The sequence below is a fragment of the Pristiophorus japonicus genome, chromosome 5, assembly GCF_044704955.1.
Source record: "Pristiophorus japonicus isolate sPriJap1 chromosome 5, sPriJap1.hap1, whole genome shotgun sequence".
NCBI classification, from domain to species: Eukaryota; Metazoa; Chordata; class Chondrichthyes; family Pristiophoridae; genus Pristiophorus; species Pristiophorus japonicus.
Window position 1 is genome coordinate 207286251 of NC_091981.1, and position 25810 is coordinate 207312060.

The 25810-nt window shown below is 44.6% G+C and overlaps 1 protein-coding gene across 12 annotated transcripts in view; it reads right to left on the minus strand.

The window, feature by feature from the left end:
* Positions 1-25810, minus strand: part of tbc1d5 (TBC1 domain family, member 5) — a 789418-nt gene that overhangs the window by 363593 nt on the left and 400015 nt on the right. For all 12 annotated transcript variants that reach the window (XM_070881258.1, XM_070881261.1, XM_070881268.1 and 9 more), the window contains one exon: positions 21511-21580. In XM_070881258.1, coding sequence (XP_070737359.1) covers positions 21511-21580 — 70 coding nt within the window. The remainder of the gene's footprint in view (positions 1-21510; positions 21581-25810) is intronic.

Here is a 25810-nt window from a genome sequence, read left to right on the forward strand (position 1 = left end):
CCTGGCTAATGACCCCCCTGCATGACACCCACACCGAAGCCGAGAGGCGATACAACGAGAGCCACTCACAATATCGTGGAGAAAACCATTGGAGTGCTTAAGCAGCGCTTTAGATGCCTGGACCACTCAGGAGGCGACCTCCAATACCACCCTGAGCAGGTAGCTCAATTCATGGTGATGTGCTCCATGCTACACAACCTGGCTATCAGGAGGGGACAAGAATTGCCTGATGAGTCTGACAGTCCACCTCACCAGAGAGAGGAAGAGGAGGACGAGGAGTCGGACGCTGACATCGGCCCACACAATCAGGCTGATGCTGATGCCATGCCCCTGCCCCACTGTAGATCGCATGAAAGGGCCCATTGGTGGCATGATAGCTACAAGAGCCTTACGTCAGGAGCTCATCAATGATTGCTTTGCCTGAAAGAACATTGGTGGTATTTACAAGGCTGACACACTGCTGGGTGTGCAGATGATACATCAATGGTGGGCGTCACCTTGGTGACAGTTAAAGTTTAAGTTGATTGAAGTTAAGTGTCATTATACCCTTTGATGTTAAGGAATCACCAGCGTGTAACGATGCAGCTATCTGAGCCAATGCGCAACAATGTTTTGTTAAATAAAAAACATTTAAACCAAACACTTGTCTGAAATCATCAGTATTTCTGTAAAAACCAACCCCCCCCCCCCCCCGCCCCCCACACCCCCGGCTTCTCCTCCCCACCTCTACCCCTTCCCCTTCCCCTCCTGACTCCAAGCTGCCTGGCCGAGGAGCTCCTCAGGTGATGCTTCATTGTGTGGGGGGCGGCAGGGGAGGGGATGATGTCCGAAACACTGCTTGGACGGATAAGGGAGAGGCCGGTCCCGAGGTGGGAATGTGCTCCGAGCCAGATGCAAGATGTCGCTGCTGGCTCTCATGTGTGGTTGGGAGTGCGTCACCTTGGGGTGCAGTGCCGCGCTCCGGGACCATTGGGAGCCCTCTGCCACCAGTATTCCTGGCTACCAGCTCTAGGGCCTCCACCATCCCTTCCATGTTATACCTTATTTGTTGGACAAAAACCCGGTGCCAACTATGTTCTTCGTGCTTAGTAGGCTTTTTGCTGGTGAATCTCCCTCGAGCCTCCCATAACAGCCAAACAAGCACACACCACAGCCACACACACCTTCAGTCCCTCTGAGCTTCCTCTCTCCTCTTCTGCGCATGTCATGATGACCCTTGACCTCCTGAATCGCGGGAATCGAGCGTTGCCATGCCGTTGCTAAGGATGGCGACACTTTACGGCAGAAGGTCAGTGAGATTTAATAATACCGCCCATTTCATATCGTTCGTGGTAATGCCCATTTTTAAAAATGGAGACGAGGTGCTTTGAGAATGGGCGAGAAGCCGACGATCTGAAAACCCTCTTTTACCGCCCACACCGGAAATAATACCCATTTTTGGGCGATAAGCACAAAAGTAGAAAATCTAGCCCCAAGACTGGTTCGATGAGAATGATCAGGTGATCCAGGAGCTAATAAACCATAAATGCAAGCCATTCTTGAATTGGAAACAGCATCACAACTCGAGAGAAAGGAAAGAGATCTACAGGCAACTGAAGGCTGAGGTCAAACAAAAAACTTGTGACCTAAAGAACAGATGGTGGGTGGAAAGAGCGCAGGAGATCCAGCAACGAGCCGACAATCATGACATGTGTGGCTTTTTTAACACAGTCAAGACCACCTATGGCCAAAGCACTCAAGATCCTACCCCACTAAGGGCTAAGACTAGAGAGGTACTCATCAGGGACAGAGAGGCAGTCAGTGTCCACTGGAAAGAGCACTTCGAAGATCTCCTTAACCAAAACTCTGCCTTTGACGCGAGTATCCTCGACTCCATCTCACAGCATGCTACCCGTCACCATCTTCGCACAACACCAGCTCGAGGTTGAAAAGGCCAATTGGCAGCTGAAAAACAAGGCCTCAGGAGCAGATGGAATCCCCGCCAAATAATAATGCATGGCGGAGAAGTAGTCTTGGAGCGAATCCATAACATCATCACTCTTATCTGGAAGGAAGAGAGCTTGCCGGGGGTTCTCAGAGAGGCTGTAATCGTGACAATTTTCAAGAAAGATGACATGACCGATTGCAGTAATTACAGAGGAGTCTCCCTGCTGTCTGCCACAGGGAAAATTAGTGCAAAAATCCTCCTCAATCATCTCCACCCAGTGGCTGAAGAGCTCCTCCCAGGGTCACAATACGGATAAAGCCCACTTAGAAGCACAACAGACATGATTTTCACCGCGTGACAAATTCAATAAAAATGTAGGGAACAGCACCAACCTCTGTACATGGCCTTCTTTGACCTCATGTATGACTACATACATGCTAAACAACGGAAATAGCATGCTATAGACAGAGCTAAGTGATTCCACAACCAATGGATCAGATCAAAGGTCTGCAGTCCTGCCACATCCAGTCCTGAATGGTGGTGAACAAACAAACAACTAACGGGAGGAGGAAGTTCCACGAACATCCCCATCCTCAATGATGGTGGAGCCCAGCATGTGAGTGCAAAAGACAAGGCTGAAGCATTCACAATCACCTTCAGCTAGAAGTGTGAAGTGGAGTAGGCCATTCGGCACTTCGAGCCTGAACTACCATTCAATAAGATCATGGCTGATCATTCACCTCAGTACCCCTTGCCTGCTTTCTCGCCATACCCCTTGATCCCTTTAGCTGTAAGGGCCATATCTAACTCCCTCTTGAATATATCCAATGAACTGGCATCAACAACTCTCTGCGGTAGGGAATTCCACAGGTTAACAACTCTCTGAGTGAAGAAGTTTCTCCTCATCTCAGTCCTAAATGGCTTACCCCTTATCCTTAGACTGTGTCCCCTGATTCTGGACTTCCCCAACATCGGGAACATTCTTTCCGCATCTAACCTGTACAGTCCCGTCAGAATTTTATATGTTTCTATGAGATCCCCTCTCATCCTTCTAAACTCCAGTGAATACAGGCCCAGTCGATCCAGTCTCTCCTCATATGTCAGTCCTGCCATCCCAGGAATCAGTCTGGTGAACCTTCGCTGCACTCCCTCAATAGCAAGAACATCCTTCCTCAGATTAGGAGACCAAAACTGAATACAATATTCCAGGTGAGGCCTCACCAAGGCCCTGTACAACTGCAGTAAGACCTTCCTGTTCCTATACTCAAATCCCCTAGCTATGAAGGTCAACATACCATTTGCCTTCTTCACCGCCTGTTGTACCTGCATGCCAACTTTCAATGACTGATGTACCATGACACCCAGGTCTCGTTGCACCTCCCCTTTTCCTAATCTGCCGCCATTCAGATAATATTCTGCCTTCGTGTTTTTGCCCCAAAGTGGATAACCTTACATTTATCCATATTATACTGCATCTGCCATGCATTTGCTCACTCACCTAACCTGTCCAAGTCACACTGCAGCCTCTTAGTGTCCTCCTCACAGCTCACACCACCACCCAGCTTAGTGTCATCTGCAAACTTGGAGATATTACAGTCAATTCCTTCATCTAAATCATTAATGTATATTGTAAATAGCTGGGGTCCCAGCATTGAGCCCTGCGGCACCCCACTAGTCACTGCTTTACATTCTGAACAGGACGAGTTTATCCCGACTCTCTGCTTCCTGCCAATCAGTTCTCTATCCACGTCGGTACATTACCCCCAATACCATGTGCTTTAATTTTGCACACCAATCTCTTGTGTGGGACCTTGTCAAAAAGTCCAAATACACCACATCCACTGGTTCTCCCTTGTCCACTCTACTAGTTACATCCTCAAAAAATTCCAGAAGATTTGTCAAGCACGATTTCCCTTTCATAAATCCATGCTGACTTGGACTGATCCTGTCACTGCTTTCCAAATGCGCTGCTATTTCATCTTTAATAATTGATTCCAACATTTTCCCCTCTACTGATGTCAGGCTAACCGGTCTATAATTCCCATTTTCTCTCTCCCTCTTTTTAAAAAAAAGTGGCATTACATAGCTACCCTCCAGTTCATAGGAACTGATCCAGAGTCGATAGACTGTTGGAAAATGATCACCAATGCATCCACTATTTCTAGGGCCACTTCCTTAAGTACTCTGGGATGCAGACTATCAGCCTTCAATCCCATTAATTTCCCTAACACAATTTCCCACCTAATAAGGATTTCCTTCAGTTCCTCCTTCTCACTAGACCCTCGGTCCCCTCGTATTTCCGGAAGGTTATTTGTGTCTTCCTTCGTGAAGACAAAACCAAAGTATTTGTTCAACTGGTCTGCCATTTCTTTGTTCCCCATTATAAATTCACCTGAATCTGACTGCAAGGGACCTACGTTTGTCTTCACTAATCTTTTTCTCTTCACATATCTATAGAAGCTTTTGCAGTCAGTTTTTATATTCCTCGCATACTCTATTTTCCCCCTCCTAATTAAACCCTTTGTCCTCCTCTGCTGAATTCTAAATTTCTCCCAGTCCTCAGGTTTTCTGCTTTTTCTGGCCAATTTATATGCCTCTTCCTTGGATTTAACACGATCCTTAATTTCCCTTGTTAGCTACGGTTGAGCCACCTTCCCCATTTTATTTTTACTCCAGACAGGGATGTACATTTGTTGAAGTTCATCACAGCCAGTCTTCAGCCAATTCGATTTGCTCCTCGTGATATCAAGAAAAGGTGATGCGCACTGGATACAGCAAAGGCTATGGGCCCCGACAACATCCCAGCTATCCTGCTGAAGAAATGTGGTCCAGAATTAGCCGCGCCTCTAACCAAACTGTTCCAGTACAGCTACAACACTGGCATCTACTCGCCAATGTGGAAAATTACCCAGGTATGTCCTGTCCACAAAAAGCAGCACAAATCTTATCCATGCAATTACCGCCCCATCAGTCCAGAACTTAAAGAAGGGTAACTTTGAAGGTATGAGGCATGAATTGGCTAAGATAGATTGGCTAATGATACTTAAGGGGTTGACTGTGGATGGGCAATGGCAGACATTTAGAGACCGCATGGATGAATTACAACAATTGTACATTCCTGTCTGGCGTAAAAATAAAAAAGGGAAGGTGGCTCAACCGTGGCTATCTAGGGAAATCAGGGATAGTATTAAAGCCAAGGAAATGGCATACAAATTGGCCAGAAATAGCAGCGAACCTGGGGACTGGGAGAAATTTAGAACTCAGCAGAGGAGGACAAAGGGTTTGATTAGGGCAGGGAAAATGGAGTACGAGAAGAAGCTTGCAGGGAACATTAAGGCGGATTGCAAAAGTTTCTATAGGTATGTAAAGAGAAAAAGGTGAGTAAAGACAAATGTAGGTCCCCTGCAGTCAGAATCAGGGGAAGTCATAACGGGGAACAAAGAAATGGCAGACCAATTGAACAAGTACTTTGGTTCAGTATTCACTAAGGAGGACACAAACAACCTTCCGGATATAAAAGGGGTCAGAGGGTCTAGTAAGGAGGAGGAACTGAGGGAAATCTTTATTAGTCGGGAAATTGTGTTGGGGAAATTGATGGGATTGAAGGCCGATAAATCCCCAGGGCCTGATGGACTGCATCCCAGAGTACTTAAGGAGGTGGCCTTGGAAATAGCGGATGCATTGACAGTCATTTTCCAACATTCCATTGACTCTGGATCAGTTCGTATCGAGTGGAGGGTAGCCAATGTAACCCCACTTTTTAAAAAAGGAGGGAGAGAGAAAGCAGGGAATTATAGACCGGTCAGCCTGACCTCAGTAGTGGGTAAAATGATGGAATCAATTATTAAGGATGTCATAGCAGCGCATTTGGAAAATGGTGACATGATAGGTCCAAGTCAGCATGGATTTGTGAAAGGGAGATCATGCTTGACAAATCTTCTGGAATTTTTTGAGGATGTTTCCAATAAAGTGGACAAAGGAGTACCAGTTGATGTGGTATATTTGGACTTTCAGAAGGCTTTCGACAAGGTCCCACACAGGAGATTAATGTGCAAAGTTAAAGCACATGGGATTGGGGGTAGTGTGCTGACGTGGATTGAGAACTGGTTGTCAGACAGGAAGCAAAGAGTAGGAGTAAATGGGTACTTTTCGGAATGGCAGGCAGTGACTAGTGGGGTACCGCAGGGTTCTGTGCTGGGGCCCCAGCTGTTTACATTGTACATTAATGATTTAGACGAGGGGATTAAATGTAGTATCTCCAAATTTGCGGATGACACTAAGTTGGGTGGCAGTGTGAGCTGCGAGGAGGATGCTATGAGGCTACAGAGAGACTTGGATAGGTTAGGTGAGTGGGCAAATGCGTGGCAGATGAAGTATAATGTGGATAAATGTGAGGTTATCCACTTTGGTGGTAAAAACAGAGAGACAGACTATTATCTGAATGGTGACAGATTAGGAAAAGGGAAGGTGCAACGAGACCTGGGTGTCATGGTACATCAGTCATTGAAGGTTGGCATGCAGGTACAGCAGGCGGTTAAGAAAGCAAATGGCATGTTGGCCTTCATAGCGAGGGGATTTGAGTACAGGGGCAGGGAGGTGTTGCTACAATTGTACAGGGCCTTGGTGAGGCCACACCTGGAGTATTGTGTACAGTTTTGGTCTCCTAACTTGAGGAAGGACATTCTTGCTATTGAGGGAGTGTAGCGAAGATTCACCAGACTGATTCCCGGGATGGTGGGACTGACCTATCAAGAAAGACTGGATCAACTGGGCTTGTATTCACTGGAGTTCAGAAGAGTGAGAGGGGACCTCATAGAAACGTTTAAAATTCTGACGGGTTTGGACAGGTTGGATGCAGGAAGAATGTTCCCAATGTTGGGGAAGTCCAGAACCAGGGGTCACAGTCTAAGGATAAGGGGTAAGCCATTTAGGACCGAGATAAGGAGAAACTTCTTCACCCAGAGAGTGGTGAACCTGTGGAATTCTCTGCCACGGGAAGTGGTTGAGGCCAATTCACTAAATATATTCAAAAGGGAGTTAGATGAAGTCCTTACTACTCGGGGGATCAAGGGGTATGGCGTGAAAGCAGGAAGTGGGTACTGAAGTTTCATGTTCAGCCATGAACTCATTGAATGGCGGTGCAGGCTAGAAGGGCTGAATGGCCTGCTCCTGCACCTATTTTCTATGTTTCTATGTTTCTACTCTCAATCATCAGAAAAATGCTGGAAGGTGTCGTCAACAGTGCTTTCATGCGTCTTTTACGCAGCAATAACCTTGTCACCGATGCTCAGTTTGGGTTCCGCCAGGACCACTTGGCTCCAAACCTCATTACAGTCTTGGTCCAAACATGGACAAGGATCTGAATTCCAGAGGTGAGGCGAGAGTGACTGCCCTCGACATCAAGGCAGCATTTGACCAAGTGTAGCATCAAGGAGCCCTAGTAAAACTGAAATCAATGGAAATCAAGGGAAAACTTTTCAGTAGCACAAAGGAAGATGGCTGTGGTTGTTGGAGGCCAATCAGCTCAACCCAAGGACATTGCTGCAGTAGTTCTTAAGGCCTAACCATCTTCAGCTGCTTCATCAATGACCTTCCCTCCATCATAAGGTCAGAAGTGGAGATGGTCTCTGATGATTGCACAGTGTTCAGTGCCATTCACAACTCCAGCAAGACCTGGATGACATTCAGGCCACACAAGTGCCAGGCAATGACCATTTCCAACAAGAGAGTGTAACCATTTTCCCTTAACATTCTGTGGCATTATCATCAACAAATCCCCCATCAACATTCTGGGGGTCACCATTGACCAGAAACTTAACTGGACCCACCACATAAATACTGTGGCTATAAGAGCAAGTCAGAGGCTGGTCAGAAGCTGTGACTCACCTCCTGACTCCCCAAAGCCTTTCCATCATCTACAAAGCACAAGTCAGGCGTGTCATGGATTACTCTCCACTGGAGTGCAGCTCTAACACTAAAAAAGCTCAACACCATTCAGGACAAAGCAGCCCGCTTGATTGGCATCCCATTCATCACCTTTAACATTCGCTCCCTCCACCATGGACTGTTGCAGTAACTTGCCAAGGCTTCTTTGGCAGCACCTCATAAACTTGCAACCGCTACCACCTAGAAGGCCAAGGGCAGCAGGGTATAGTGGTTATATTACTGGACTACTAATCCAGAGGTCTGGAATAATCATCCGGAGACATGAGTTCAAATGTCAGCATGGAGACAGGAGTTCAAATTCCACCAAGGCAGCTGGGGAATTTAAATTCAGTTAATTAAATAAAAAACTGGAATAAAAAGCTAGCATCAGTACTGCTGACCATTAAAATACAGGATTGTCAAAAAAAAACATCTGGTTCACTAATGACCTTGAGGGAAGGAAATCTGTCGACCTAACCCAGTCTGGCCTATATGTGATTCCAGACCCACAGCAATGTAGTTGACTCTTAACTGTCCTCTGAAATGGTGGCAATTAGTGATGGGGCAATAAATGCTGGCCTTGACGGCGACGCCCACATCCCATGAGCGAATTTTTTAAAATGCGCATGGGAATACCATCAACTCCAAGTTACATATCATCCTGACTTGGAAATATATCGTCGTTCCTTCATCATCGCTGGCTCAAACAGCACTGTGGGAGTATCTTCACCAAATGGACTGCATCAGTTTAAGATGGCAGCTCTCCACCACCTTCTCAAGGGCAATTAGGGATGGGCAATAAATGCTGGCCATGCCAGTGACGCACACATCCCATGAACAAATATATAAAATAACACACAAATACTAACAGGATACAGTTTTGTTCATTTTTGTCAATATCTTGTCATTTTGCATGTTACATTTTTAGGTATCAAGTTTTATAAACCTTCTTGGTTTCTTGTCTCCTTGGACTGTTTTTTAATTTAGTTATTCTGCAACATATCAGTCTGTGTACTTTCCAAGAGGGACGGAGCTATTTGCACTAGAAAATGCTCTGATAGGCTCTCATGATCACATGATCCCTCGCCTCCCCCCCCAGTCTGTCTCTCACTCTCTCTCTCCGCTCCCCCCATGCCCCCGTCTCTCTCTCTCTCTCACCCATCAAGTCTCTCTCACCCTTCCCGCCCGTCTCTCTCTCCCTACCCCCCGCCCCACAAAGTCTCTCTCTTTCCCCTTCCCCCACCTTCAATGTTTTCTCTCCCACAGAAGGCCGTGAAAATGATCCAAATAATCCAAAAGCTAGAAGCATCTCCACACGGCAACTCCACGTGGCTGTCTCTCTGTCTCACTTCCGACTTCCTCGTACGCCGCAATGTGCATGCGCGACCGAATCGAGGGCCCATGCTGGAAAGGGGGCGGAGTCCAATACTCTCATGCGCAGAAGGACAGAAAAAACCTAATGCAAATAGTCACTCTGTTTTCAAGGCTTCTTGTGAGGGATGAGGCAGAACCTATGTTTGTAATAAGCTGAAGGCAAGCAGTGCCATAATACTGAGGTAGGAGGGATGTTTACAGTCCTCCCATCTCCATTTTCTGTGGTTGCATCCAAGGGCTCCCATTTTCAGTGGTGCCCCGTGAAGCTTGCAGTGGTTTTTGTGCCCGAAACCTCTCTGATCAGAGGGCCTGAGGGAGCCTGATGGCAAGGCAAAGGAAGACCATAAGATAATTGAAGGCCTTCTGGATGCCATTTGCAAGAATGCCCTAAAGCTGGTGGCCATGGTCTCGGCTGCAGGTCTGAAAGGCTTGCACTTCTCTTGCCATACCCCATCACCTAATTCCTGGTGCAACTGGGCCATATTAGTGTCAAATTTGGGCATAATATATCTCAGGTGTCCTGTGCCTGTCTAGTGTCCAGACACAGGACCACCAGGAAAATCAGCCCCAAAATATCTTGTTAAGGGCAGCAAAGTTAATGACACAGAGATGAGAAATGTTCCAAAACTATATGTGCAATGATTACATTATTTGAATTTAACAAAGCCAACCTATATAGCTGAAAAATTGAAAATATTTGTGTGTAATTTTAGTGGCTGTGAAAAGATGTAATTATCAAATACATTTGCAGGATTCCATGGTACTATCTGGTTTATATGGGCCCAAGTTTCCACATGATTTGCGCCTGATTTTTAGGAGCAACTGGTGGAGAACGGACTATCTTAGAAATCGCAATTCTCCACATTTTTTTTTTGCAGTTCTAGTCAGATAGAACAGTTCTACTTTGGAACAGAATTTTTTCTTCAAAAGGGGGCGTGTCCGGCCACTGACGCCTGATTTCAAAGTTTCCACAGTGAAAACGTACTCCAAACTAAGTTAGAATGGAGCAAGTGAAGATTTTTGTAGAACTGAAAAAACCTGTTCTACACATTAAAAAATCAGGCGCAGGTTACAAATTAGGCGTCCAGAACGAGGTGGGGGGGGAGGGGGGGGAAGGGAAGTCATTAAATTCTACAATAAATCCTTATTTATACTTATACAAATATTATACAAATAAATCCAACCTGAATAAACATTTATAAGCAAAGAAAGATTAAATAAAGCATCTTCCTACCTGTGTGAAAGTGCTTCAGCCAGCCTCACAAGTTCGTTCCCGACGGCGGGAGGGAGGGAGTGCGGGCCCGCCTGCCCGAACGCAGCCGGGGGGGGGGGGGGGGGGAGGAAGACGTTCCCACGGGGGGGGGGGGAAAGGAGACAGTGAGAAGGCTGCCGGAAGCTTCACTGCTGATGTACTGATGGCAATGTGCTTTTATTAAAAAATGTTCAAAAATTAAACAGCTACAAAGAACTACAAAAATGGCCGAGTGCCAATGTTTCCTTCACACTGCGCGTGCGCGAACGCTCCAACGCGCACGCGCAGCATTGCCGGCAGGAAAAAAACTAATTTAAATAGTATCCGCCCCCTCCCACTTACAAAATCGGCGCGAGTGTAGGCTCCGCCCCCCTGGGCGCCACGCCAAACAGAAAAGGAGCTGCAGGGCTCTCCAGAATCGCGAGTTTTTTTTCTGGCGAAAAACGGGCGCCCAGCTCGGAGGGGCGCCCATTTTTTATCGTGTGGAAACTTGGGCCCTGTAATTTAATATATAAACTTGGAATCTTCAATATGATTTGACGTGGCTAAGATTGCCCTGTGTTTTTTTTGTGTGGGATACCATTGTGGAATATGTGAATATTGGTAAATATTATGGCTGTCCTGCTTGTTGGTTGCAAACCATTGCTTGAAACATTGTATAATCTGCAACTGATGTTGCTTGTTTTTGTCTTTTCCTCAATAACGTACTTGCACTTTTTGTTATCAAAGCCTGTGATCATAATGGCTAAGTTGTGGTACAGGTGTTGTCACTTTTTGTGGTTTTGCTTTTTCTCTCTCAAACTAATGAGAAATTCAAAGATGATATTTTTTCCGTCACATGGTCTGATGTTAAATTCAGACTGAATCCTGCAAATTTCTTTCAGAATTTAAAGTAGACTGATCTATTACTGTAGACTTTTTTGATTAAAAAAAATAATTTATCTTAAATTTAAGGACTAGCTATGTAAAAGTCAATTTCATATAATACTGCTTTAATTTTTTTTTAGTTTTGAAATTTTGTTTATAGGTCTATAAAAATATTACCTAAATATAATCATTGAAATTCTCATGTTAATCAACAAAATATAAAATGCAGAACCATGGGTTACAAACAGAGTTTTTCAGACATTTAAAATTATTGTATGAGGATACCTTGTGAACATTTTATTTTTCTTAAAATAACCGAACACCATTGAGTCAAAGAAGATGCAGACCAGATTAACTAAACTACAGTATTGTATTCAATGAGGAAAAGCTGTCCCTTGGCAGACAGTGTGGCTAACAGAGCGCAATCTGGCATGATTGTTTTAAATTCTGATAGGCCTCTACTGGGGGAGGGGATCGGAGGGGAGAGAGGGAACTCAGGGAAGACGGATCATGTTCTTCCAACCCCCTTTACACCCACACCCGATTTCTTGGAAAGCTCGGTGCGTGTGTGACATGGGACATCGTTGGAGTGGATGAAATCCAGAAGTCACGACACTGACACTATTCACTTCATACCCAATAAAGCTGTTAACAATTTGTAACCCAGACGCAATGCCCCATCTATGGCAGGGCGGGAGGGGGGAAAGTCAGGAACTTGGGCTGGGGAGGCAGGAACTTGGGCTGAGGGAGGCATGTACTTGGGCTGGGGGGAGGGGGAAAGCAATTTCGGCTGGGGGAGGCATGGGTTTCGGTTGGGTGCAGGAATTTGGGCTGGGGGGAGGGGTAAGGAACTTCGGCTGGGGGAGGCATGAACTTGGGCTGGAATGGGGCAAGAAGTTGGAATGGGATTGTCACGAACTTGTACTGGGATGGGGGAGCTCTATCCTGGGATCTGAAGTCAGAATGGCTCAAAGTCACTCAGAAGTTGGGCTGGGTGGTTCCAATTACACATTCCGGAGAAACTTCTGTGTATCGCTTATCCTCCAAGGGGACCAATCAGGTCATGTGACCATGGAGAGCCTATCAGACCATTTTTGAGTGCATATAGCTCCATCCCCTTGAATATCCTTGTATGATTTAAATGGACAGAGAATTGGTATACTAGTTCACTATCCTCTTTTTCCTGACCTGTGTGCCCACAGAATAAGTATTCACTGGGTGCTGACACCAGGATCATTGTCCAATTTATCTTTTACCAAAATATGGTTCCAAGTTTCGATAGTAAGAAAAAAATGGATCATCATCGTCATCATAGGCAGTCCCTTGAAATCGAGGAAGACTTGCTTCCACTCTAAAAGTGAGTTCTCAGGTGACTGAACAGTCCAATACGGGAATTACAATCTCTGTCGCAGGTGGGACAAACAGTTGTTAGAGGAAAGGATGGGTGGGGAGTCTGGTTTGCCGCATGCTCCTTCCGCTGCTTGTGCTTCTGCATGCTCTCGGCGATGAGACTCGAGGTGCTCAGCGCCCTCCCGGATGCTCTTCCTCCTCTTAAAGCGGACTTTGGCCAGGGACTCCCAGGTGTCGGTGGGGATGTTGCACTTTATCAAGGAGGCTTTGAGGGTGTCCTTGAAACGTTTCCTCTGCCCACCTGGAGCTCGCTTGCCATGTAGAAGTTCCGAGTAGAGTGCTTGCTTTGGGAGTCTTGTGTCCGGCATGCGGACAATGTGGCCCGCCCAATGGAGCTGGTCGAGTGTGATCAGTGCTTCAATGCTGGGGATGTTGGCCTGATCAAGAACACTGACGTTGGTGCTTCTATCCTCCCAGGGGATTTGAAAGATCTTGCGGAGACATCGTTGATGGTATTTCTCCAGCGATTTGAGGTGTCCACTGTATATGGTCCATGTCTCTGAGCCATACAGGAGGGCGGGTATCACTACAGCCCTGTAGACCATAAACTTGGTGCCAGATTTGAGGTCCTTCCTCAGGCGACCGAAGGCTGCGCTGGCGCACTGGAAGCGATGCTGAACCTTGTCATCGATGTCTGCCTTTGCTGATAGTAGGCTCCCGAGGTATGGAAAATTGTCCACGTTGTCCAAGGCCGCGCCGTGGATTTTGATGACCGGGGGGGGAGCGGTGGGTAGGGTGCTGTGTGACGGGGTCAAGTTGGTAAAGGATCTTTGTCTTACGGATGTTTATATAAGGCCTGTGCTTTCATACACCTCGGTGAAGGTGTTAATGATGGCTTGGAGTTCGGCCTCTGAGTGTGTCGCAGACACAAGCATCGTCCGCGTACTGTAGTTCGATGACTGAGGATGGGACGACCTTGGCTCTAGCCTGGAGTTGGCGAAGGTTGAACAGGTTCCCACTGGTTCTATAGTTTAGTTCCACTCCAGCGGGGAGCTTGTTGAGTGTGAGGTGGAGCATTGCAGCAAGAAAGATTGAGAAGAGCATTGGTGCGATGATGTAGCCCTGCTTGACCCCAGTCCAGACGTGGATTAGGTATGTAGTGGATCCGTTGGTCAGGATCACGGATTGCATGTCGTCGTGGAGCAGGCAGAGGACGGTGACAAACTTTTGGGGGCAGCCGAAATGGAGGAGGACGCTCCATAGTCCCTCACGGTTGACAGTGTAAAAGACCTTTGTGAGGTCGAAGAACGCCATGTGCAAGGGTCAGTGCTGTTCCCTGCATTTCTCTTGTTGTTGTTGTGCGTTGAAGATCATGTCCATTGTGCCCCTTAGTGGACGGAATTCACATTGTGACTCTGGGAGAAGCTCTTCAGCCACAGGGAGAAAACGATTGAGGAGGATTCTTGCGATGACTTTCCCAGTGGCCAACAGCAGAGAGATTCCTCTGTAGTTGCCGCAGTCGGACTTGTCCCCTTTTTTGAAGATGGTCACGATTACGGCATCTCTGAAATCTCCTGGCATGCTCTCCTCCTTCCAGATAAGAGACATGAAGTCATGCATTTGCGCCAATAGAGCTTCTCCGCCATATTTTAATGCCTCAGCGGTGATTCCATCTGCTCCTGATACCTTGTTCTTGAGCTGTTGGATGGCCTTTTCTATCGCGGCAGGGCTGGGGTCTTGCTGAGATGGTGGCGGGTAGCATGCTGCGGGATGGAGTCGAGGACACTCGTGTCGAAGGCAGAGTCTTTGGTTAAGGAGATCTTCGAAGTGCTCCTTACAGCTGGCCCTGACCGCCTTGGTGTTTTTAATGAGTGCCTCTCCATTCTTGGCCAGCAGTGGGGTGGGGTCTTGGGTGCTTGGGCCGTAGGTGGTGGTGACTGCGTGGACAAATCCTCGCACGTCGTGGTTGTCGGCCAGCTGCTGAATCTCCCATGCTTTCTCCACCCACCATCTATTCTTTAGGTCACGGGTTTTTTGTTGGACCTCGGCCTTCAGCTGCCTGTAGAGCTGCTTTGCTGCTCCCGAATTATGTTGTTGCTTTAAGTTTAGAAATGCCTTGCGCTTGCGGCTTATTAGCTCCTGGATCTCCTGGTCGTTCTTATCAAATCAGTCTTGGTGTTTCCTGGTTGAGTGACTGAGCGTCTCTTCACAGACACTGGTTATGGAGGCCTTGAGGGCAGACCAGGTGCTCTGGGCACTCTGCGTCTCGGGGTCATCGAGGGTCGCCAGTGAGATGCTGGCTGTATAGGGCTTTCTTAACTCAATCTTTGAGTGGCCCAGTGTTGATTTTCCCGCGGCATTGTTTCTGTTGCCATCTGTTGCTTTGGGGCTGTATTGATATTAATGACGGAACGGATTAGGCAGTGGTCCATCCAGCAGTCATCGGCTCCTGTCATGGCACGGGTTATGCGCATACCCTTGTAGTCCCTCGCTCGGACAATGACGTAGTCAAGCAGATGCCAGTGCTTAGAGCGAGGGTGTTGCCATGATGCCTTGTACTTGTCCCTCTGACGGAACAAGGTGTTGGTGATGACATGGTCATGTTCTAGGCATTTTGTCAGGAACAGGGTACTGCTGGAGTTGGTTTTCCCTACCCCCTCTCTGCCAATCACGCTTCCCAGAGGTCTGTGTCCTTACCAACTCTGGCGCTGAAGTTGCCAAGGAGGATCAGTCTATCATCTGTAGAGACTCGGGACAGGGTTTGTTCGAGGCTCGAGTAGAATTTCTCTTTGGTCTCATCTGTTGCGTCGAGTATTGGGGCGTACGTGCTGATGACTGTGGTGCTCTGGTTCCGGTCTAGGGTGAGCCGGAAAGTCATGAGACGTTCGCTTATCCCGCAGGGGGTGTCTCTGAGATGGCCCACCAGCTCTATGGAGGCGGCGATCTTCTTCCGGTTTGCCTTTCCAGAAGAAGGTGTAACCCACCACCTTGTTCTTTGAGCTGTCCTTCCCCTGCCCGCTGGGTCTCACTGCGGGTGGCGAAGTCGACGTCAAAACGTCTGAGTTCCCGGGCAATGATAGCAGTGTGAAGTTTCGATCTGTCGCTGTTGGGGTTATCCATGAAGGTCCTGATGTTTCAGGTCCCGAACTTCATTTTGAAGGGTGGATGATGCCTGTGCGTGAGTTCTTTTAGCGTGGGGTGGCTGCTGCACATCGGCTACCACATGGGCAAGGTCTTGGACTAGTCTTAAGGATGAGACTCACTAACCCTAATGGTGCAGCTTTTCAATGCAATATGGAAGCTAAAGTACTAAACTTGGCCTCGATTGACAGCAGAATGTGGCTACTCAAATGGACAAGTTTAGCATCAAGTTCTATGTTTATACATTTGTTTCATTAATTCATACTTTTTCCAAGTTTTTATTAAATTGTGATGTGTACAAATTAATTTGCTGTATCTAGCAACATACAGATTATGCCCAGTAAAATTTAACTAAAAAAAATGTCTTCCCTCGCTCATCTCTACAACAAATTCCTGGATTAGTATTCATGTCCAAGCCTGTCACACTACTAACACCACTAAAACAGGCCTGCACATAGATTCATCAGTAGCATATCTCAATGTGGAGGAGTCTTTATATACAAGTCCACAACAAAGTGAAAACTCAATCTCTAGTGAAAAAGTTGCTAGATCCCTTTCAGAAAATCACTGGCAACATTTCTCCCACATTTCAATATGTGGATTGGAAGACACAGCAGAATGCTACATCTAAGCAATGAAGTACAACTGATGTGAAAGAGAGAGAAGAATGCATCTTGTAATATGTGAAATGGTGAGATAAGATTGTTTACATTGTATCATAGCCTTTTTCTCACGCCAACAAGAAATGGGATTTACCCGCATCTATCCTTATCTGGTGAGTTTAATTTACGGAGTATTAGCGTGTGTAGATTGTTAATTATCATTTCTATAGTTAACGTGTCTAGATAATCTTGTGTAATAAGACTTTTGTTAGTTCATTGGGATGTAGCAGTTGGTTCAACGACCTTCAATTGGCAGAGACACTGCTACATGTATATTTCACTTACATCCGAGAAAAAAAAATTCACAAAAAAAAAACCTGATACAAACTGGAATACAACTTAATAGAAATCTTTTAAGTTTAAATATAAACAAGAAATAGGAGTGGCCATTTAAAAAAAAATCAGGCAACTGCTGCAAAATAGCAGTAAGAGTATGGTTAGAATGACTAGTTAAATAGAAGAACTACTTGATCCTGAAGATGCAATGAGATATTGCAGCATTTCTAGACTGAAAGCTAGCACATCTTCAATATGTCAGCTACTGACAGGAAAACATTAAGCACATTGTTTAGATTAACAGAATTTATGATTAGCAAAACAGTAGTCTTCAAGATATGATATTTCATTAAAAGTAATTAATCATCTCAGGATTTTTCAAATAATTTTATAACACTGAATGGTTTGCATTGCTGAAGAACATAATCATTGCTTCCCTGCAAACAGCTGATTGCAACATGTATATTTATCTACAGGAGACTTCAGTTAAATAGACAGCTGTCTGCAAAGAGGTGTCAATTATGATTTCTAGAAGTGCTGATTTAGGTTGCAAATGCAGAATTAGTGAGTGAATCAGGATGCAGTAACTGTAGGCTTACAGCTATGCAATGGGATGTTAGATTGATCCATTCAACATAGCCATTTGGCACAAGGTATTAAGGGACTGTGTTCTTCAGACCAATATAGCATTTAGCAAGTACCCTGTTCCTTGGTCTGCATGAATTTGCTTATCGCATATACTATTTTTCTGAAAATGCATATTTACTAGAAGGTAATGAAAGGAAGTTCTAAAAGCACCAAACTTCAGTACAGTCAGAACTTTCTCCTTGCAAAATTACCTGAAATTTGTAGTGAAAATATTCAGTGAAAATGATCAATTTGACATTGATGCCGCAAACCTTGGTCAGCAGATGACATTCTTTTTTTGTACATTAGGATCATTATAGAACATTACTGGCAAACCCTGCTTGGTTACTTCTTGAATTACTGCTAGGTAACATACCACGCTTAATTCCCATGTCTATATTTAGCTATTTAAAAAAAACCTCTACATTTTAACAAGATCTTCTGTCAGTAACTAATCTTGTATAAAGAGAAATGTTGACAATTTGTGTGAATTATAACGTAAAAAATCTGTAAGGATTCGTCTCCCTTGGGGCACTATGCTTGGTGGTTTATAATACAAGATATCACTTGCTAAAATGATACAGTACTGTAAATTAATCATTTTACTTTAAAGCTAGTTTTTCATCCCTCCTTCACTGCTCCACCCTGTCAAAATGTACCAAGATAAGATTGATTATCATGTAATTTGGTTAACATCACAGCATAAAAGATATATTCACCAGTCTTATTTAAAACAAACTACATGCAGGAAGAAACAAACTTCTAATAACACTCACTGCTTTAAATCTATTGTATGTTCAGCATAATTAGATATCTACTGTACATAATAGCATCTATAAATAAAAAGATTTTTGATATAAATAGAAAATTGCATATGTAGGTGATGGCAGGATATATTTTAAAGTAAATAATTGGAAACTTCATGGCCACCAGGAACTGCTTAAAAGAGAACAAGATTCTGTATCACTTTTACCATAACCTGTGTGGTTTCACAATGGCATTCATCATACCTTGAATACTTTTTTTTTTTAAAAACACATTTCTGGCCTTGCCCACTCATTCAACCTTACTGGGTGGCTAGTCTCAGGTAAATTGGTGCAGCTGGTTTCACAGATTGCACGCTTAATTCAAAAGTAATTCAACATTATTCAACACTTCCAGGAGGGTGCTGAGCACCTCTAGTCCCATCGGCGAGAACAAGCAGAAGCCAAGCATAGACAGCGGAAGGAGCGTACGTCAACCCAGGCTCCCCACCCACCCTTTCCTTCAACCACTGTCTGCCCCACCTGTGACAGAGACTGTAGGTCCTGCATTGGACTCCTCAGTCACCTGAGAACTAACTTTTAGAGTGGAAGCAAGTCATTCTCGACTCCGAGGGACTGCCTATGATGATGATGAACGGTTTAGAGACATATTGTATTCACTCAAACCTTTCCAATAAGAGCCCACTTTACACTCAACACTTGACACTTCAGTGTGGTACTGGGGTGCTGCCTTTCGGATGAGATCTTAAACAGAGTATGCTCTCTCAGGTGGACATATGACACTATTTGAAGACGAGCAGGATAATTCTCCTGGTGTCCTTACCAACATTTATCCTTCAACCTAGACTTAAAACAAATTATCTGGTAATTTATTTCATTGTTGTTTCTTGGACCTTGCTAAGCGCAAACTGGCTGCCAGGTTTCCTTACATTATAACAGTGACTACATTTCAAAAGTACTTAGTTGGCTTTAAATCGCTTTGGGAGATTGAGGTTGTGAAAGGTGCTATACGAATGCAAGTTACGTAGAATTACATAGAATATACGGTACAGAGACAGGTCATTTGGCCCAACCAGTCCATGCTGGCATTTATGCTCCACTTGAGCCTCCTCCCATCCTTCCTCTTCTAACTCTATCAGTATAACCCCCTCTTCCCTTCTCCCACATATGCTTATCTAGCTTCCCCTTAAATGCATCTATACTATTCGCCAACTACTCCCTGTGGTAGTGAGTTCCACATTCGCACCACTCTCTGGGTAAAGTAGTTTCTTTTGAATTTCCCATTTGATTTCTTGGTGACTATCTTATATTGATGGCCTCTAATTTTGCTCTTCCCCACAAGTGGAAACACACTCTGTGTCTACTCTATCAGAACCTTTCAAAATTTTAAAGACCTCCAGTAGGTCACCCCTCAGCCTTCTCTTTTCAAGATGAAAGAGACCCAGCTCATCCTTTCCTGATAGGTATAACCTTGCAGTTCCGGTATCATGCTTGTAAATATTTTTTGCATCCTCTCCAGCGCCTCTATGTCCTTTTTATAATATGGCAACCAGAACTGTACACAGTACTCAAAGTGTGATCTAACTAAGGTTCAATACAAGTTTAGCATAACATCTCTACTTTTCAATTATATCCCTCTACAAATAAACCCTTGTGCTTTGTTTACTTTTGTTATGGCCTTATTAACCTGCGTCTCTACTTTTAGCGAAGGTGTATTTGTACTCACAGGTCCCTTTGCTCCTCTACCCCATTTAGATTCTTAATTTCCAAGTAATATGTGACCTTATTTTTCTTACCAAAATGTGATACCTCACAGTTATCTATGCTGAAATTCATTTGCCAATTATATGCCCATTCTGCAAGTTTATTTATGTCATCTTGTAATTTGTTGCAGTCCTCCTCAGAGTTGACTATCCCTCCCAATTTGGTATCGTGAACAAATTTAGAAATTGTGTTTTTGATTCCAAAGTCTAAATTGTTAATATAAATTATGAACAATAATGGTCCCAGCACTAATCCTTGTGGGACCCCACTTCTCACCTTCTAGCACCGTAAATACCTACTCTTTACCCTGACTCTGCTTTCTGTCTTGCAGCCAGCTAGCTATCCATTCTGCTACTTTTCCTCTGACTCTGCACGCTCTGACCTTATTCATCAGTCTATTATGCGGTCCCTTATTGAAGGCCTCTTGGAAATCTAGATATATTTCATCTACTACATCACCCTTGTCTACCCTCTCTCTTACCACTTTAAAGAACTGATTAAGGTCGGTCAAACAAGACTATCCCTTTTGAAATCCATGTTGACTATTCATGGTTTCTAGATATTTTTCTATTTTCTCCTTTAGTAGGGATTCCATTATTTTTCCTACTATCGATGTTAAGCTGACTAGTCTATAGTACCCTGGACATGTTCTATCTCCCTTCTTAAATTAAGGTATAACCTTAGCTATCTGCCAGTCCTCTGACACTAGACCTTTTTCTAATAAATTATTAAATATGTGTAAGAGTGCTTTTGTTATCTCTTCCCTGGATTCTTTTAAAACGCATTGTTTCTTTCTTTAAATCTGAAAAAAACACATTTTAAAACAATCTCAGGAACAGATGACAGACGTACTATTACACATATTTAATAATTCATTAGATAAAAGGTCTAGTGCCAGAGGACTGGCGGATAGCTAACGTTATACCTATATTTAAGAAGAGTAAGATAGAATATGTCCAGGGAACTGTAGACCGGTCAGCTTTAAATTTGATAGTCCCAATGCCAAAGCGTAAAATTTTAGAAGTCAATAAAATGATTACACCACTCTTACCCAGTCTGTTGTTGCATTTAGCATATGCTATATAAAAGGCGCTGAGCACCTCGAGCCTCGTCGCCGAGAGCATGCAGAGGACAAGCGCAGGCAGCGGAAGGAACGTGCGGCAAACCAAACCCTCCCTTTCTTTCAACGACTGTTTGTCCCACCTGTGACAGAGACTGTAATTCCTGTATTGGACTGTTTAGTTACCTGAGAACTCATTTTGGAGTGGAAGCAAGTCTTCCTCGATTTCGAGGGACTGCCTATGATGATGATAGTAGCAGAAGATGCCTATATTTTAACAATTTCCTTGTGTCAAATTCTTAATATTCTAAATGCGCTTGTCATTCCATTTCCTATCTTCAATTATTCCAGCAAGATGTCTATATTTGTGAAACAATAAGATAGTTCTAACACAAAAGCAAACAACATCACTTCATAATAAATTAAGAACAGGTACCAGCATTTTCTTTTCAATTTTGTTTCAGCATAATATAATACAAGGAACTGCACAATTATCCATTTTCTGTAGATGGTAAATATACCTGTAAGAGCTGTATTTCCCACTGTTCAATTCTGAAAGCATTTTTGCTTCTTGGTTTTCATTATTCTCACCTACAGAACACAAATGCACAAGATTAATAAGTTTCACAATTGACAAAATGAAAAATTTAGAAGGAAGATCACAAATTCTTAACCGATAAGGGAACAAGGGTTTATAAGGGGAGCGGGCAGGGAAATAGACCCAAGTCCTTGATCGGATCAGCCATGATTGTATTAAATGGCGGAGGAGACTCAAGGAGCCGTATGGCCTACTCCTGCTCCTATTTCTTATGTTCTTATGTTACTGTTATAGATTTGGCAAATCTCAATAAACTTTCTAGAATCCATCTTAACTATTTAATAATAAATTAAGCATATATTGTTATAATATGTCCTTTGAAATCAGAATTGATTATTTCATTTTCTCTCCCCCTTCCTAATGACAGTAACTCTAACTGAGGTATGGTTCCATTGACATGAATAGTCCTGCATAACTTTACAAAAGTAGTTATTCTTCACGCATAAGCCGAGGCAGTAAACAGGAAAAAGCTAATTGACCTTAGGGAATCACAGACAAGCCCAATACAGATCATGGTCAGTGTTCACACATGTACTTTCCTGGAGTCACTAGACAGCAATTGAAGGGGAAATCTACGCTGAACTTTCCCCTCTTTAACCTGGGGAGAGTGAGACCAATGTAGTGCTCCCATTGTTGCCTCATCTGCATCAGTTTAGCATCAACTTGAGTTCAGAAGGACGAGGTGATTTAATTGCGGTCTTTAAAATGATAAAGAGATTTGATAGGCTAGATACAGAGAAACTATTTCTCTGGTAGGAGAAACCAGAACAAAGGAGCACAATCTTAAAATGAGTTAGGCCATTTAGGAGTGAAATCAGGAAGCACTGCTTTAAATAAAAGATAGTAGAAATCGGGAACTCTCTCCCTAAAAGGCTGCAGATGCTTGGTCAATTGAAATGTTCAGCATCATACAAGCTTTTGATCACTTTGTCAGACAAGGGTATCAAGGGATACAGAACAAAGGTGGGAAAATGGAGTCGAGGTACAGATCAGCCATCATCGAAAACAATGGCAGGAACAAGTTCAAGGGGCTGAATGACTGACTCTTGTTCATATGGTCCTGAATTTCTAAGATAAATACCATCAAATTCCAATTTATTTTATAATCTCTGGCTGACTTCTGGACAACAACCAAGCAAAATTGTTCCTAGATCATATGTGTTGATGTGGTTATCATTAAATAGATTTCTTATTCAATAGTTGACATAATTGAAAAAAGATTGAGAGATGAAGGGGCCGAAATTGCCCTGACTTGCAACTCCTGTTAGCGGCTCGTGAAATTGCATGAGAGTTAGCGGAAGCATTGCCACGGTAGTGCCGCATCCCACTGGAAGCGCCCCGGACCGTCGCATGATGACATCATCGCAATGCGCATCGATCCCTTAGCACCGCGCGCCTACCCCTTTCCGTCCCATGGTGGAAATTGGCCCCGCGAGGCGTGTCAGTGCCAGCCTCGTGGTCACGAACCGGGTCAACATCCACTCGCAGGACGAAAGTTAAAGGGGAGATCGGGAGCGCCGCGCACTGCCATTGTTATTTTCCATCCGACTCACCGGTCGGCCCCTTCTTTGTTTCTCTGGCATGGTCCGAGCCGCCAACGTGCAGCCCGGCGCCCTGGTGGCCCAGTGGAGATCATTAGAGGCTCGGCAGAGTGTGCTACAGCCCTCCCCTTAAACTGAAGGGAAGGGGCATTGAAACACGTCAGCGTTACACGGAGTAGACGCATAGCGCTGATGAACGTGCCCCAGTAGTACTCTGGCACCCGTCCCAACAGGATGTGGAGCGCTTGACATTGCACACCACTTCCTGTGAGGGGCGGTAACTGCAATTTCGCGGCCGGGATGGGACTTCTGTGCCGGGCGCAGGAAGTCTTGCCCCGAGTCGTTTACCGCCCCCAATCGGGGTGCTGGGGAATTTCGCCCCCAAAATGTCTTGAATTTAATTGAAATTTCACATCCAAGTTATTTCACTTGTCAAAAAAACAAACAAATATACGATGAAGAATCATGGGGTACTGTCTGTATTCCACCCGTAGTGCTAACTAACAATCATTGGTAAGTGATAATAAGAACATAATAGAAACAGGAGTAGGCCATACGGCCCCTGCTTCGCCACTCAATAAGATCATGGCTGATCTGATCATGGACTCAGCTCCACTATCCCGCTCGCTCCCCATAACCCCTTATCCCCTTATCGATTAAGAAACCGTCTATTTCTGTCTTAAATTTATTCGATGCCCCAGCTTCCACAGCTCTCTGAGGTAGCGAATTCCACAGATTCACAACCCTCAGAGAAGACATTTCTCCTCATCTCTGTTTTAAATGGGCGGCCACTTATTCTAAGATCATGCCCTCTAGGTCGAGTCTCCCCCATCAGTGGAAACATCCTCTCTGCATCCACTCTGTCAAGCCCCCTCAGAATCTTATACGTCTCGATAAGATCACCTCTCATTCTTCTGAATTCCAGTGAGTAGAGGTTCAACTTTCTCAACCTTTCCTCATAAGTCAACCCCGGAATCAATCTAGTGAACCTTCTCTGAGCTGCCTCCAAAGCAAGTATATCCTTTCGTAAATATGGAAACCAAAACTGCACGCAGTATTCCAGGTTTGGCCTCACCAATACCTTATATAGTTGTAGTAAGACTTCCCTGCTTTTATACTCCATCCATTTTGCAATAAAAACCAATATTCTATTGGCCGTCCTGATCACTTGCTGTACCTGCATACTATCCTTTCGTATTTCATGCACAAGTACCCCCAGGTTCCGCTGTACTGCAGCACTGTGCAATCTATCTCCATTTAAATAATAACTTGCTCTTTGATTTTTTTCTGCCAAAGTGCATGACCTCTCACTTTCCAACATTATACTTCATCTGCCAAATTTTTGCCCACACACTTAGCCTGTCTATGTCCTTTTGCAGATTTTTTGTGTCATCACACATTGCTTTTCCTCCCATCTTTGCATCGTCAGACAACTTGGCTACGTTACACTCCGTCCCTTCTTCCAAGCCATTAATATAGATTGTAAATAGTTGGGGTCCCAGCACTGGTCCCTGCGGCACCCCACTAGTTACTGGTTGCCAACCAGAGAATGAACGATTTATCCCGACTCTGTTAGCTAGCCAATCCTCTATCCATGCTAATATATTAACCCCAGCCCCGCGTACTTTTATTTTATGCAGTAACCTTTTATGTGGCACCTTGTCAAATGCCTTCTGGAAGTCCAAATACACCACATCCACTGGTTCCCCTTTATCCACCCTGTTCGTTACATCCTCAAAGAATTCCAGCAAATTTGTCAAACATGACATGTCAGTCTTCTCATGGGAGGTAAACTGTATCCAAAACTTCTTCAATACGTATCTTCATGATTTCCCCAGTAGAATTATTGAATGGTCTTTATTAATTTAATTATCTCAGAATGACCACCATAGCATTTTAAGACACCCACTTCCATTTGAATGGAGTAGATTATTGCAGTAGGTTGGTTTCCGAAAGCCTGCACAGTATCACCTTCTTTTGCATGTCAAAAATACTATTTTGGTTGCCCTATATGTACATTTGTGAAGTCATGGAAGCAATGCATTACTTTACAATGACTACTGAATTTAGAACAAAATTATACAACCAGAATCATGCAGACTTATAACTGCTGTGGGAAAATGAACAGGTTTCACACTGCTGCTTTAACTCTTCTTCAGACTTCAAGCACTTAAGAGTACAAAATCCAACAGTGAAACTTAAACATGAGGAAATATATTATGTATAATACCCCTGAAATGACAAAACCTCTCATCATCATCATAGGCAGTCCCTCGAATCGAGGATGACTTGCTTCCACGTCAAAAAGTTCACAGGTGTTTCAATGAAGGACCTAATATTCCAGGTCCCGAACTAAATCTTGAAGGGTGGAAGATGCCTGTGCGTGGATTTTTTTAACGTGTGATGGCCGTTGCACACCGGCCACCACACGGGCTTGACAGAGCTTGGTCTTGGTCCAGTGGCAAGGGTTATCCAAGACGACTGGAGACCTGCTCTGCTGTACGGGCCTAGTGCGCACACATATTGCAGTGTGGGCTGGCCTGTGCTGCCCTTGGGCCCTCGCCTCTTCTCAGCCCTGAACTCACGCCTCTCCTGGGCCCTGATCACGTCTCTCTACAACCTCTCGTCACTCCTTCGCCCGGACCTCGCTGCTCCTGCTGTACCTGCCCACGCTCCAATCGT